The 15,919-nt window shown below is 44.7% G+C and overlaps 1 protein-coding gene across 2 annotated transcripts in view; it reads left to right on the top strand.

The window, feature by feature from the left end:
* The window catches only part of klhl30 (kelch-like family member 30), a 17,101-nt gene extending 2,468 nt beyond the window's left edge, over positions 1–14,633 (top strand). The window contains exons 1-8 of one of the 2 annotated variants that reach the window (XM_046299801.1): positions 24–83; positions 523–1,374; positions 1,622–1,808; positions 6,117–6,203; positions 6,976–7,131; positions 10,084–10,272; positions 10,648–10,793; positions 12,624–14,633. In XM_046299801.1, coding sequence (XP_046155757.1) covers positions 601–1,374; positions 1,622–1,808; positions 6,117–6,203; positions 6,976–7,131; positions 10,084–10,272; positions 10,648–10,793; positions 12,624–12,872 — 1,788 coding nt within the window. In that variant the 5' untranslated portion in view covers positions 24–83; positions 523–600 and the 3' untranslated portion in view covers positions 12,873–14,633. Of the gene's footprint in view, positions 1–23; positions 84–522; positions 1,375–1,621; positions 1,809–6,116; positions 6,204–6,975; positions 7,132–10,083; positions 10,273–10,647; positions 10,794–12,623 lie in introns of those variants that run through there. The other variant, XM_046299800.1, reaches the window with a different exon arrangement.
* Positions 14,634–15,919: the final 1,286 nt, after the last annotated feature.

Genomic DNA, 15,919 nt, shown 5'->3' with positions numbered 1-15,919 from the left:
TTTCTTGTTCTCTCTTTCTTTCTCTCTCTCTCTCTTGTAGTCAAATTTGAAAGCTGGAAACACATTTTAACAACACTCTAGGGGTAGGAAATAACTTTAATTAGTTTATTTTTCATTTATTTTGAAAATCAGCTTCAAAGTAACAAGTTGTTATCATGAACTCGACAGATTAACAGCCTTTTGCAACCATCTGTGTTCCCGAGCTTGTTGGTTGTTGTAAGTGTTCTATGAATAAACATGACGTGTAATTCTGACCATTTGACCGTACTGAACTTGAATGACCAAGCAAAACCGCTCTCAGGCCACTGCAGTTGTCATCCCCGGGTCCGTATTCACAAAGCGTCTCTGAGTAGGAATGCAGTTTTGCCTTTAAAAAAAAATAATTATGAACGAGAGAGGGGCGGGGGGTGGAACTTGATCCTGAAGATCAGCATTCTTACCCAGAGATGATCTTCGTAAAAACGGACCCTTGAAGATTAATTTTTGTCAGAGAAGTCTCATCCCTCATCTCTCTTCTTGTAGGTAACATTGACAGCTGCTGTTTGGGCCGGGGCTCTGAAACAGAATAAGTGGTTAGAGATCAGAAGTGTCGTGGTCACCATGGTGCGTAATGTGGACGATCTGGACTTTTGCCTTGCCTCCCACCCCCAGAGCATCCTGGAGGGGCTACGCTCCCTCTGCTGCAACCCCAAACTAGTGGACGTGACTCTGGCAGCGGGCGGCCGCGACTTCCCCTGTCACCGGGCCGTCCTGGCGCTCTGCAGCGTCTACTTCCACTCCATGTTCTCCGGGGACTTTGTGGAGAGCATTGCAGCCCGGGTGGAGCTGCACGGTGTGGATCCAGACATAATGGCTTCCCTTCTAGACTTCTGCTACACAGGGAAACTCACCATCAACCAGGGAAACGTGGAGGGCCTGATACGCACGTCCAGTCAGCTACAGTTCCAGGCGGTCCGGACTGTGTGCAGCCGTTATCTCCAGCACCAGATCGATGCCACCAACTGCCTGGGGATCCTGGAGTTCGGGGAGGTACACGGCTGTCCCGAGGTGGTAGCAAAGGCCTGGGGATTCCTTCTGGAGAACTTTGAGGCCGTACAGCGCTGGGAGGAGTTTCCTCTTCTGGAGAAGGAGAGGTTAGTGGCGTGTCTGTCCAACGAGAGGCTACAGACCAGGACAGAGTGTACCCGTGTGGAGGCAGCCCTGGCCTGGGTGAGACACCACCAAGAGTCCCGACTCCCCCACCTCCCAGAGCTTCTGGGGCTGACCCGCCTAGCCCTCCTGTCCCCTGACTACCTCACTAACACCCTAATGAAGGACAGCCTGGTTCTAGCCTCTCTCAGCTGTGTGGAGGTGGTGGAGAGGGTATGCAGAGAGGTAAATGAACAAGATAATAAAGTACCAATGTTTTCATATTTTATACGTAATGGTCCAGTTTCCCAACCACCAATAAGCCTAGTCCTTTTACTCAAATGCACTTTGAATGGAGGTTCTACATTGAGTTGATTTTTTTATTCCAGGGTCGAAGCTTGATCTGTGTCTGGGAAACCGGAACCTTAGGTTTTATCAGGGCAGAGAGAACTTCCATATTTCCCAACATTTCCAAATCACCGTCTTTGTGTAGAAAATGGACGTGAAGCCAGGAGATGTGGTCCAGAGTGGCAGCCCGAGTCCCCAACCCAACCTGGAGGAGGTGTTATTCGTGATGGGAGGACGCTCGCTGGACGACTCAGATGACGAAGATGATGATGATGAAGACAGAGACCCCAGGCTGCTGCCCGGAAACTGTGGCTTCTACAACCCTAAGACACGTAATGTTCCTCTTCCTCCTCATCTTCCTCTTCCTCGCCCATGTGTTCTGAGCATCTGTGTCCCTATAACCTGATCCCAGATCTGTTTGTGCTGTCTGGTGAAATTTGTCATGTGACAATGAGTAGTGGACAAGACAGAACAAACAGATCTGGGACCAGGCTAGGTAATGATCATAGTAGTGGACAAGACAGAACAAACAGATCTGGGACCAGGCTAGGTAATGACCAGGCTAGCTAATGACCATAGTAGTGGACAAGACAGAACAAACAGATCTGGGACCAGGCTAGATAATGACCAGGCAAGGTAATGACCAGGCTAGCTAATGACCATAGTAGTGGACAAGACAGAACAAACAGATCTGGGACCAGGCTAGGTAATGACCAGGCTAGGTAATGACCATAGTAGTGGACAAGACACCACAAACAGATCTGGGACCAGGCTAGGTAATGACCATAGTAGTGGACAAGACAGAACAAACAGATCTGGGACCAGGCTAGGTAATGACCAGGCTAGGTAATGACCATAGTAGTGGACAAGACACCACAAACAGATCTGGGACCAGGCTAGCTAATGACCATAGTAGTGGACAAGACACCACAAACAGATCTGGGACCAGGCTAGGTAATGACCATAGTAGTGGACAAGACAGAACAAACAGATCTGGGACCAGGCTAGGTAATGACCAGGCTAGCTAATGACCATAGTAGTGGACAAGACAGAACAAACAGATCTGGGACCAGGCTAGGTAATGACCAGGCTAGGTAATGACCAGGCTAGCTAATGACCATAGTAGTGGACAAGACAGAACAAACAGATCTGGGACCAGGCTAGGTAATGACCAGGCTAGGTAATGACCAAAGTAGTGGACAAGACACCACAAACAGATCTGGGACCAGGCTAGGTAATGATCATAGGAGTGGACAAGACACCACAAACAGATCTGGGACCAGGCTAGGTAATGACCAGGCTAGGTAATGATCATAGGAGTGGACAAGACAACACAAACCGATCTGGGACCAGGCTAGTGTCCACCCAGCAAAGACCCTATAAATAATGTGCATGTTGTGATTATCATGTCTCTCTACAGAACAGTTATATGAATAACATTATCATGTCTCTCTACAGAACAGTGATATGAATAACATTATCATGTCTCTCTCTCTACAGAGTAAATAAGCATGCCCCTTTAAAAAACATGTAGAATTAAGAACAGACTTGGTTCACTTGGTTCACTCCAGATCCGACTGACTGCCCTCGACCAGCACAAAAACATCCTGTGGTGGACTGCACTAGCATCGAATAGTCCCCGAGATATGCAACTGTTCAGGGAAGTCAGGAACCAATATACACAGTCAGTTAGGAAAGCAAAGGCTTGCTTGTTCAAACAGAAATTTGCATCCTGTAGCTAACTCCAAAAAGGTTTGGGCACTGTAAAGTGCATGGAGAGTAAGAGCACCTTCTCCCAGCAGCCCACTGCACTGAGAATAGGAAACACTGTCACCACCGATAAATCCACAATATTTGAGAATTTCAATAAGCATTTCTATACGGCTGGCCATGCTTTCCTCCTGGCTACCCCTACCCTGGCCAACAGCTCTGCACCCCCGGAACCAAGCCTCCCCAGCTTCTCCTTCACCCAAATCCAGATAGCAGATGTTCTGAAAGAGCTGCAAAACCTGGACCAGTACAAATCAGCTGGGCTAGACAATCTGGACCCTCTCCTTCTAAAATTATCCACCGCCATTGTTGCAACCCCTATTACCAGTCTGTTCAACCTCTCTTTCAAATTCGTCTGAGATCCCTAAAGATTGGAAAGCTGCCGCAGTCATCCCCCTCTTCCAAGGGGGTGACACTCTAGACCCAAACTGTTATAGACCTATATCCATCCTGCCCTGCCTTTCTAAAGTCTTGGAAAGCCAAGTCAACAAACAGATCACTGACCATTTCAAATCCCACCGAACCTTCTCCACGGTGCAATCCGGTTTCCGAGCTGGTCACGGGTGCACCTCAGCCATGCTCAAGGTACTAAACGATATCATAATCTCCATCGATAAAAGACAGTACTGTGCAGCCGTCTTTATCGACCTGGCCAAGGCTTTCGACTCTGTCAATCATCATATTGTTATCGGCAGACTCAACAGCCTTGGTTTCTCAAATGACTGCCTCGCCTGGTTCACCACCTACTTCTCAGATAGAGTTCAGTGTGTCAAATCGGAGGGTCTGTTGTCCGGACCTCTGGCAGTCTCTATGGGGGTGCCACAGGGTTCAATTCTCGGGCCGACTTCTTTCTATGTATATATCAGTGAAGTCGCTCTTGCTGCTGGTGATTCTCTGATCCACCTCTACGCAGACGACTCCATTCTGTATACATTTGGCACATCTTTGGACACTGTGCTAACAAACCTCAAAACAAGCTTCAATGCCATACAACACCCCTTCCGTGGCCTCCAACTGCTCTTAAATGCTAGTAATACTAAATGTATGCTCTTCAACCGATCACTGCCCGCACCGCCCGCCCGACCAGCATCACTACTCTGGACGGTTCTGACTTAGAATATGTGGACATCTACAAATACTACCTAGGTGTCTGGCTAGACCGTAAACACTCCTTCCAGACTCATATTAAACAGCTCCAATCCTAAATTAAATCTAGAATCGGCTTCCTATTTAGCAACAAAGCCTCCTTCACTCACACTGCAAACATACCCTCATAAAACTGACTATCCTACCGATCCTCGACTTGGGCGATGTAATTTACAAAATAGCCTCCAACTCTCTACTCAGCAAACTGCAGTCTATCACAGTGCCATCCGCATTGTCACCAAAGCCCCTTATACTACCCACCACTGCGACCTGTATGCTCTCGTCGGCTGACCTTGGCTACATATTCGTCGCCAAATCCACTAGCTCCAGGTCATCTATAAGTCTATGCTAGGTAAAGCTCCACCTTATCTCAGCTCACTGGTCACCATAACAACACCCACCCGCAGCACGCGCTCCAGCAGGTAAATCACACTGGTCATCCCCAAAGCCAACACCTCTTTTGGCTGCCTTTCCTTCCAGTTCTCTGCTGCCAATGACTGGAACAAATTGCAAAAATTGCTGAAGTTGGAGACTTATATCTCCCTCACTAACTTTAAACATCAGCTTTCCGAGCAGCTTACCTATCGCTTCAGCTGCACATAGCCCATCTGTAAATAGCCCATCCAATCTACCTACCTCATCCCCATATTGTTTTTATTTACTTTTTCTATTTTGCACACCAATATCTCTACTTGCACATCATCATCTGCACATCTATCACTCCAGTGTTAATTTGTTAAATTGTACTTACTTCGCTACTTGGGCCTATTTATTGCCTTAACTCCTCTTGCCATTTGCACACACTGTATATAGACTTTTTATATTGTGTTATTGACTGTACATTCTTTTTTACTCCATGTGTAAATCTGTGTTGTTGTTTTATCTTGACCAGGTCGCCGTTGTAAATGAGAACTTGTTCTCAACTGGCCTACCTGGTTAAATAAAGGTGAAATGAAAAAATGAATAACATTATCATGTCTCTACAGAACAGTGGTATGAATAACATTATCATGTCTCTACAAAACAGTGGTATGAATAACATTATCATGTCTCTACAGAGTAGTGGTACGAATAACATTATCGTGTCTCTCTCTCTACAGAACAGTGGTATGAATAACATTATCACGTCTCTCTACAGAGTAGTGATATGAATAACATTATCACGTCTCTCTACAGAGTAGTGGTATGAAGAACATTATCACGTCTCTCTACAGAGTAGTGATATGAATAACATTATCACGTCTCTCTACAGAGTAGTGGTATGAAGAACATTATCACGTCTCTCTACAGAGTAGTGATATGAATAACATTATCATGTCTCTACAGAGTAGTGGTACGAATAACATTATCGTGTCTCTCTCTCTACAGAACAGTGGTATGAATAACATTATCACGTCTCTCTACAGAGTAGTGGTATGAATAACATTATCACGTCTCTCTACAGAGAAATGATATGAATAACATTATCACGTCTCTCTACAGAGTAGTGATATGAATAACATTATCACGTCTCTACAGAGAAATGATATGAATAACATTATCACGTCTCTCTACAGAGTAGTGATATGAATAACATTATCACGTCTCTCTACAGAGTAGTGATATGAATAACATTATCACGTCTCTCTACAGAGAAATGATATGAATAACATTATCACGTCTCTCTACAGAGTAGTGGTATGAATAACATTATCACCTCTCTCTCTCTCTCTCTCTCTCTACAGAACAGTGGTATGAGTTGCCAGTCTTCCCCAACCACAACAAGTACGGATACTCTGTGGTCTCTTTGAATAATGACGTTTATGTCACAGGTCGGTTGACTTTTATTTAGGGCACTTTATTTGAAAAAATGTATTTGTAAATGCATAAAATAAATATGTAGAACGAAAGTATTCCTCCAATAGTTGCAGTGTGCTGGGTGCTTCTTGATAGACATAATTGATGCATCCAATATCCCTCCCTCCCTTCCTCCCTCCCTCCCTCCCTCCATCCCTCCCTCCCTCCCTTCATCCCTCCCTCCCTCCCTTCAACCCTCCCTCCTTTCATCCCTCCCACTATCCCTCCATTCATCCCTCCCTTCATCCCTCCCACTATCCCTCCATTCATCCCTCCCTTCATCCCTCCCTCCCTCCATCTATCCCTCCCTCCCTCCATCTATCTATCCCCCTCCCTCCCTCCCTCCCTCCCTCCCTCCCTCCCTCCCTCCCTCCCTCCCTCCCTCCCTCCATCCCTCCCTCCCTCCCTTCATCCCTCCCTCCCTCCCTTCAACCCTCCCTCCTTTCATCCCTCCCACTATCCCTCCATTCTATCCCTCCCTTCATCCCTCCCACTATCCCTCCATTCATCCCTCCCTTCATCCCTCCCACTATCCCTCCATTCATCCCTCCCTCCATCCCTCCCTCCCTCCATCTATCCCTCCCTCCCTCCATCTATCCCTCCCTCCCTCCCCCTTCCCTCCCTCCCTCCCTCCCTTCATCCCTCCCTCCCTCCTTTCATCCCTCCCTCCCTCCTTTCATCCCTCCCTCCATCCCTCCCTCCCTCCCCCTTCCTTCCTTCCCTCCCTCCCTCCCTCCCTCATCCTAGGGGGCTCGAGGGGTTCCCAATCCAACACCTGGTCGACCACAGAGACCTGGAAGTACATCACCAGAGAAGGACGGTGGGTGACGGTGGCTCCCATGCTCCGTCCCCGGACTAACCACACCTCAGCAGCCCTCAGCGGAGAGATATACGTCATCGGAGGAAAGAGACAAATAGGAACTATAGGAACTAGACCTATAATAGACATATAATAGACCTAAAATAGACATAAAATAGACCTATAACAGACCTAGAATAGACCTATAACAGACTTATAATAGACCTATAACAGACCTATACTAGAACTATAATAGACCTATAATAAACCTATAATATACCTATACTAGACCTACAATAGACCTATAGGAACTAGACCCTATAATAGACCTACAAGAACTAGACCTATAATAGACCTATAGGAACTAGACCTATAATAGACCTATAGGAACTAGACCTATAATAGACCTATAGGAACTAGACCTATAATAGACCTATAGGAACTAGACCTATAATAGACCTATAAAAGACCTATAGTATTAGACCTATAGGAACTAGACCTATAATAGACCTATAATAGACCTATAATAGACCTATAATAGACCTATAGGAACTAGACCTATAATAGACCTATAGGAACTAGACCTATAATAGACCTATAAAAGACCTATAGACCTATATTAGACCTATAGGAACTAGACCTATAATAGACCTATAATAGACCTATAATAGACCTATAATAGACCTATAATAGACCTATAGGAACTAGACCTATAATAGACCTATAATAGACCTATAATAGACCTATAATAGACCTATAATAGACCTATAGGAACTAGACCTATACTAGACCTATAATAGACCTATAGGAACTAGACCTATAATAGACCTATAATAGACCTATAATAGACCTATAATAGACCTATAATAGACCTATAATAGACCTATAATAGACCTATAATAGACCTATAGGAACTAGACCTATACTAGACCTATAATAGACCTATAGGAACTAGACCTATAATAGACCTATAGGAACTAGACCTATAATAGACCTATAGGAACTAGACCTATAATAGACCTATAGGAACTAGACCTATAATAGACCTATAATAGACCTATAATAGACCTATAGGAACTAGACCTATAATAGACCTATAATAGACCTATAATAGACATATAAGAGCTAGACCTATAATAGACCTATAATAGACCTATAGGAACTAGACCTATAATAGACCTATAATAGACCTATAATAGACATATAAGAGCTAGACCTATAATAGACCTATAATAGACCTATAATAGACCTATAGGAACTAGACCTATAATAGACCTATAATATACCTATAATAGACATATAAGAGCTAGACCTATAATAGACCTATAATAGACATATAATAGACCTATAGGAACTAGACCTATAATAGACCTAGACCTATAATAGACCTATAGGAACTAGACCTATAATAGACCTATAATAGACCTATAGGAACTAGACCTATAATAGACCTATAATAGACCTATAATAGACCTATAATAGACCTATAGGAACTAGACCTATAATAGACCTATAATATACCTATAGGAACTAGACCAATAGGAACTAGAACAATAGGAACTAGAACAATAGGAACTAGAACAATAGGAACTAGACCAATAGGAATTAGAACAATAGGAACTAGACCAATATGAACTAGACCTATAGGAACTAGACCAATAGGAACTAGACCAATAGGAACTAGACCAATAGGAATTAGAACAATAGGAACTAGACCAATATGAACTAGACCTATAGGAACTAGACCAATAGGAACTAGACCAATAGGAACTAGACCAATAGGAACTAGAACAATAGGAACTAGAACAATAGGAACTAGACCAATAGGAATTAGAACAATAGGAACTAGACCAATATGAACTAGACCTATAGGAACTAGACCAATAGGAACTAGACCAATAGGAACTAGACCAATAGGAACTAGACCAATAGGAACTAGACCAATAGGAACTAGACCAATAAGAACTAGACCGATAAGAACTAGACCAATAGGAACTAGACCAATAGGAACTAGACCTATAGGAACAAGACCAATAGGAGTTAGACCAATAGGAAGTAGACCGATAAGAAGTAGACCGATAGGAGCTAGACCAATAGGAACTAGACCAATAGGAACTAGACCTATAGGAACTAGACCTATAGGAACTAGAACAATAGGAACTAGACCAATAGGAACTAGACCTATAGGAACTAGACCTATAGGAAGTAGACCGATAAGAAGTAGACCGATAGGAGCTAGACCAATAGGAACTAGACCAATAGGAACAAGACCAATAGGAGTTAGACCAATAGGAACTAGACCGATAGGAACTAGACCAATAGGAACTAGACCGATAGGAACTAGACCAATAGGAACTAGACCTATAGGAACAAGACCAATAGGAGTTAGACCAATAGGAACTAGACCTATAGGAACAAGACCAATAGGAGTTAGACCAATAGGAACTAGACCTATAGGAACAAGACCAATAGGAAGTAGACCAATAGGAACTAGACCTATAGGAGTTAGACCAATAGGAACTAGACCTATAGGAACAAGACCAATAGGAAGTAGACCAATAGGAACTAGACCTATAGGAACAAGACCAATAGGAGTTAGACCAATAGGAACTAGACCGATAGGAGTTAGACCAATAGGAACTAGACCTATAGGAACAAGACCAATAGGAACTAGACCAATAGGAAGTAGACCAATAGGAACTAGACCTATAGGAACAAGACCAATAGGAGTTAGACCAATAGGAACTAGACCGATAGGAACAAGACCAATAGGAACTAGACCGATAGGAACTAGACCAATAGGAACTAGACCGATAGGAACTAGACCTATAGGAACTAGACCAATAGGAACTAGACCGATAAGAACAAGACCAATAGGAGTTAGACCAATAGGAAGTAGACCGATTAGATCTAGACTAATTCTCTACACTGTACAGACCTGTAAACCTCTGCCGCCTGCCCGATCTACAGCGATAGATATGCTTTGTCATAATAAGTCTACGTTTTTGTTCTCCACATTGGTCGGGTCAGTTAACACCAGTGTTTTCTCTCCACAGGCACTACAATGGACTTTGTAGACATTGAGCACTATGACCCATACAATGACACCTGGGCCCGGACGTGCCCTGCAGTGAAATATGTCACAAACTTCACAGCGACTGCCTGCCATGGGAAACTGTACGTGATAGGCTCCTGTGCTGTTAAATACAACGCCTTGACTCTGCAGTGCTACAATCCTGTTATAGGTAGGTAGGAACGGCATGGAGCATCACGGAGGTGTTTTTTTGTTTGTTTTTTGGGGGGGGAGGGTCGATTCCATTTTCATGTTCACGTCTTGAATTTTACTAAATTGAAAGGGAATTGATCCCCGATTCATGATTCCCCAATAATTGATTATCACTTTAGAAATGTTGCAGTAAAATGGTGGTCAAAACAGTCTCCTTTTTCAGATTCATTTGAGGTCTCTTGTCAGCGTAATGAAACACCTCTCAGATGTGTGTTGTTCAGATTCATATCTCTACCTGTGTTCATTATTTAAAAAAACAAAAAGCGAGTTAGGTTACAACACTTTGCAGATCCTATCTCATATCTTTGCCCCGTTGTGCCTCTCTGTCCCCAAGATGGGTGGAGTATCATCTGCTCTCCCTTCATCCCCAAGTACCTGTCCTCTCCTCGCTGTGTCTCAGTGGAGGGGCTCATCTACCTGATCGCTGACAACACCAAGAAGGTTTACTGCTACGACCCACTGGCTAACATGTGGCAGAAGGTGGGTTAGGGGTTAGAGTTAGGGTTTAGGGTTAGGGTTAGAGTTAGGGGTTAGGGGTTAGAGTTAGCATTAGGGGTTAGAGTTAGCGTTAGGGTAGGGTTAGGGTTAGGTTTAGGGGTTAGAGTTAGCGTTAGGGGTTAGAGTTAGCGTTAGGGTAGGGTTAGGGTTAGGTTTAGGGGTTATAGTTAGCGTTAGGGTTAGGGGTTAGAGTTAGCGTTAGGGTTAGGGGTTAGAGTTAGGGTAGGGTTAGGGCTAGGGGTTATAGTTAGCGTTAGGGGTTAGGGGTTAGAGTTAGAGTTAGAGTTAGGGGTTAGAGTTAGGGGTTAGGGTTAGAGTTAGGGTTATGGGTTAGGGTTAGGGGTTAGAGTTAGCGTTAGGGGTTAGAGTTAGGGTTTAGTGTTAGGGTTTAGAGTTAGGGGTTAGGGTTAGGGTTAGGGGTTAGAGTTAGGGTTTAGAGTTAGGAGTTAGGGTAGGGTTAGGGGTTGGAGTTAGGGTTAGGAGTTAGAGTTAGGGTTTAGAGTTAGCGTTAGGGTAGGGTTAGGGGTTATAGTTAGCGTTAGGGTAGGGTTAGGGCTACGGGTTAGAGTTAGCGTTAGGGAAGGGTTAGGGTTAAGGGTTATAGTTAGCGTTAGGGTAGGGTTAGGGGTTAGGGTTGGAGTTAGGGTAGGGTTAGGGCTAGGGGTTATAGTTAGCTTTAGGGGTTAGGGGTTAGAGTTAGAGTTAGGGGTTAGAGTTAGAGTTAGGGGTTAGAGTTAGAGTTAGGGTAGGGTTAGGGCTAGGGGTTATAGTTAGCTTTAGGGGTTAGGGGTTGGAGTTAGAGTTAGGGGTTAGAGTTAGAGTTAGGGGTTAGAGTTAGAGTTAGGGGTTAGAGTTAGGGGTTAGGGTTAGAGTTAGGGGTTAGAGTTAGAGTTATGGGTTAGGGTTAGGGGTTAGAGTTAGCGTTAGGGGTTAGAGTTAGGGTTTAGTGTTAGGGTTTAGAGTTAGGGGTTAGGGTTAGGGGTTAGAGTTAGGGTTAGGGGTTAGAGTTCGCGTTAGGGTAGGGTTAGGGGTTAGAGTTAGCATTAGGGTAGGGTTATGGGTTAGAGTTAGCATTAAGTTAGGGTTAGGTTTAGGGGTTAGAGTTAGCATTAGGGTTAGGGGTTAGAGTTAGCGTTAGGGTAGGGTTAGGGTTAGGTTTAGGGGTTATAGTTAGCGTTAGGGTAGGTTAGGGCTAGGGGTTAGAGTTAGCGTTAGGGTAGGGTTAGGGTTAGGTTTAGGGGTTATAGTTAGCGTTAGGGTAGGTTAGGGTTAGGGGTTAGAGTTAGATTTAGGGTAGGGTTAGGTTTAGGGGTTAGAGTTAGCGTTAGGGGTTAGAGTTAACGTTAGGGTAGGGTTAGGGTTAGGTTTAGGGGTTATAGTTAGCGTTAGGGTAGGTTAGGGCTAGGGGTTAGAGTTAGCGTTAGGGTAGGGTTAGGGTTAGGTTTAGGGATTATAGTTAGCGTTAGGGTAGGGTTAGGGGTTAGGGGTTAGGGGTTATAGTTAGCGTTAGGGGTTAGGGGTTAGAGTTAGGGTAGGGTTAGGGCTAGGGGTTATAGTTAGCGTTAGCGGTTAGAGTTAGCGTTAGCGTTAGGGTAGGGTTAGGGTTAGGGGTTAGCGTTAGCGTTAGGGTAGGGTTAGCATTAGGGGTTAGAGTTAGCGTTAGCGTTAGGGTAGCGTTAGGGGTTAGGGTTAGGGTAGGGTTAGGGCTAGGGGTTAGAGTTAGCGTTAGCGTTAGGGTAGGGTTAGGGCTAGGGGTTAGAGTTAGAGTTATGGATGGACTGATTCATCCTCTCCTCCTGTTTATTCCCCCAGGTCCAGCTGCTGCACATGCTCCATGAGAACGGAGATCTGGTGGCGTTGGACAGTCAGCTCTTTGCGACGGGGGGTCACTGGAAGGGCATGGAGGGGGACTACGGGGTGGAGGTGGAGGTGTACAACAGAGCTTCTAACAGCTGGAAGGTGGAGTGTTTCCTACCAAGGCTCTGGATCTACAGCGGGACATGTTCTATCTTCCTGGACCCCTCCCAGTGGTCCGACCCATTCCCCCTCGATGAAACCTAAATGGAACGGTCGGGTCCATGGCACTCAGCACTTGAAGTGGAAAGATAGAGGTGCTGGTACTCATTTTAGGTACTGATTTTAACTTAAAAGTACTGGTGTAGTCGACCAGATTGTAGGAGTGAATATTCTAGATGTGCAGTCAGCACTTAAAGGTCCAGTGCAGTCAAAAACATGATGTTCCTGTGTTTTATATATGTGTATTTCCACACTATAAGGTTGGAATAATACTGTGAAATTGTGAAAATGACGACAATGCTCTTTTAGTGTAATTGCTGTTTGAAAAGACTCCCTGACATTTGAGCCTGTTTTGATGGGATGGAGTTTTGGTCTGCCTGGTGACATCAACAGACCGTAAATTAGTTAATTGGCCAATAAGAAAGAAAGTTACAAACCTCTCTGCCAAATGCAGCTAGTTTTCAGATTTCCACTCCCCACTCAGAACACTCCCGGAAAGTCCTAGCAAAACATCATTTATTGAGAAATTGCTCTTTGCTAATTAAAATAAACCACTTAATTGTTACCCAGAAATGATTTAATATGGAGACCTTTAATTAAGCAGTAAATGCAGGTCTAATTCAAGTACTGAGCCCACGGCACCGAGCCCACGGCACCGAGCCCACGGCACCGATCCCACGGCACCGAGCCCACGGCACCGAGCCCACGGCACCGAGCCCACGGCACCGAGCCCACGGCACTCAGCCCATGGCCATGACAGACTGATCTCAGGGTTATAGTGCACAGACTATTGTCAGACTTTTATGTCCTGCTGTCTTGGCTGTCAGTAGCCTGGACTACAGTATGCATGTGGATTGTTGTTCATCTCTAGATTATGGAGGGTTGTCTTGGCTGTCAGTAGCCTGGACTACTGTATGCATGTGGATTGTTGTTCATCTCTAGATTATGGAGGGTTGTCTTGGCTGTCAGTAGCCTGGACTACAGTATGCATGTGGATTGTTGTTCATCTCTAGATTATGGAGGGTTGTCTTTATGCACTCCAATAGCATGTTACTTGGTCCTCTATGCTGGTCCTCTATGCTGGTCCTCTATGCTGGTCCTCTATGCTGGTCCTCTATGCTGCCAATTGGTCCTCAACTTGGTCCTCTATGCTGGTCCTCTATTTTGGTCCTCTATGCTGGTCCTCTATGCTGGTCCTCTATGCTGGACCTCTATGCTGCCAATTGGTCCTCAACTTGGTCCTCTATGCTGGTCCTCTATGCTGGTCCTCTATGCTGGTCCTCTATGCTGGACCTCTATGCTGCCAATTGGTCCTCAACGTGGTCCTCTATGCTGGTCCTCTATGCTGGTCCTCTATGCTGGTCCTCTATGCTGGACCTCTATGCTGCCAATTGGTCCTCAACTTGGTCCTCTATGCTGGTCCTCTATGCTGGTCCTCTATGCTGGTCCTCTATGCTGGTCCTCTATGCTGCCAATTGGTCCTCAACTTGGTCCTCTATGCTGGTCCTCTATGCTGGTCCTCTATGCTGGTCCTCTATGCTGGTCCTCTATGCTGCCAATTGGTCCTCAACTTGGTCCTCTATTCTGCCTTGCCCAATTCTTCTTCTCTTGTTATTTTGTAACGTTATACTCCTGTGGCGATGTGTTTATTTATATTGTTACTTCCTGAAACATCTGTTGGCATCTGTATTATTGAGTTTGTTTGTTTGTTTGTTTGTTTGTTTGTTTGTTTGTTTGTGTGTTGACTTATTCAAACTTTGTAGAAAATGTACTGTGAATCAACTAATTTAAACTTTGTAGAAAATGTGATGTCTAATCAAAACATCTTTGTAAATATGTTTTTTTTAATGGTGGAAAACATGGAATACTTCGTTATTTACAGCATATGCTTTTGTGCTATTATGCAATAGTGCCTTTCAACCTGTGTTTGTTTATAAGGAACTCACTGAGCACAGTGTCAATTCAACACACTGGGTACAGTGTCAATTCAACACACTGGGCACAGTGTCAATTCAACCCACTGGGCACAGTGTCAATTCAACACACTGGGCACAGTGTCAATTCAACACACTGGGCACAGTGTCAATTCAACACACTGGGCACAGTGTCAATTCAACACACTGGGCACAGTGTCAATTCAACACACTGGGCACAGTGTCAATTCAACACACTGGGCACAGTGTCAATTCAACCCACTGGGTACAGTGTCAATTCAACACACTGGGCACAGTGTCAATTCAACCCACTGGGTACAGTGTCAATTCAACCCACTGGGTACAGTGTCAATTCAACCCACTGGGTACAGTGTCAATTCAACCCACTGGGTACAGTGTCAATTCAACCCACTGGGTACAGTGTCAATTCAACCCACTGGGTACAGTGTCAATTCAACCCACTGGGTACAGTGTCAATTCAACCCACTGGGTACAGTGTCAATTCAACCCACTGGGTACTGTGTCAGTTCAACCCACTGGGTACAGTGTCAATTCAACCCACTGGGTACTGTGTCAATTCAACCCACTGGGTACAGTGTCAATTCAACCCACTGGGTACAGTGTCAATTCAACCCACTGGGTACAGTGTCAATTCAACCCACTGGGTACAGTGTCAATTCAACCCACTGGGTACAGTGTCAATTCAACCCACTGGGTACTGTGTCAGTTCAACCCACTGGGTACAGTGTCAGTTCAACTCACTGGGTACAGTGTCAATTCAACCCACTGGGTACAGTGTCAGTTCAACCCACTGTGTACAGTGTCAGTTCAACTCACTGGGTACAGTGTCAATTCAACACACTGGGTACAGTGTCAATTCAACACACTGGGTACAGTGTCAATTCAACCCACTGGGTACAGTGTCAATTCAACCCACTGGGTACAGTGTCAATTCAACCCACTGGGTACAGTGTCAGTTCAACTCACTGGTTGATTCAACATAATCACATAGATTTTGGGGGGGGTTGAAATTATTTGGAGACAATGTTAACTCAGTAGCGGAGTGTTTACGCAGGTATATCCAGGCTGTAACACATCCCGCCGTGTTTGGGAGTTTGGGATCTGTAGGTCGTCATTGTAAATAAGAATTTGTTCTTA

Source organism: Oncorhynchus gorbuscha, linkage group LG02 (assembly GCF_021184085.1).
Source record: "Oncorhynchus gorbuscha isolate QuinsamMale2020 ecotype Even-year linkage group LG02, OgorEven_v1.0, whole genome shotgun sequence".
Classification (NCBI taxonomy): domain Eukaryota; kingdom Metazoa; phylum Chordata; class Actinopteri; order Salmoniformes; family Salmonidae; genus Oncorhynchus; species Oncorhynchus gorbuscha.
This window is presented reverse-complemented; position numbering and strand designations above follow the sequence as displayed.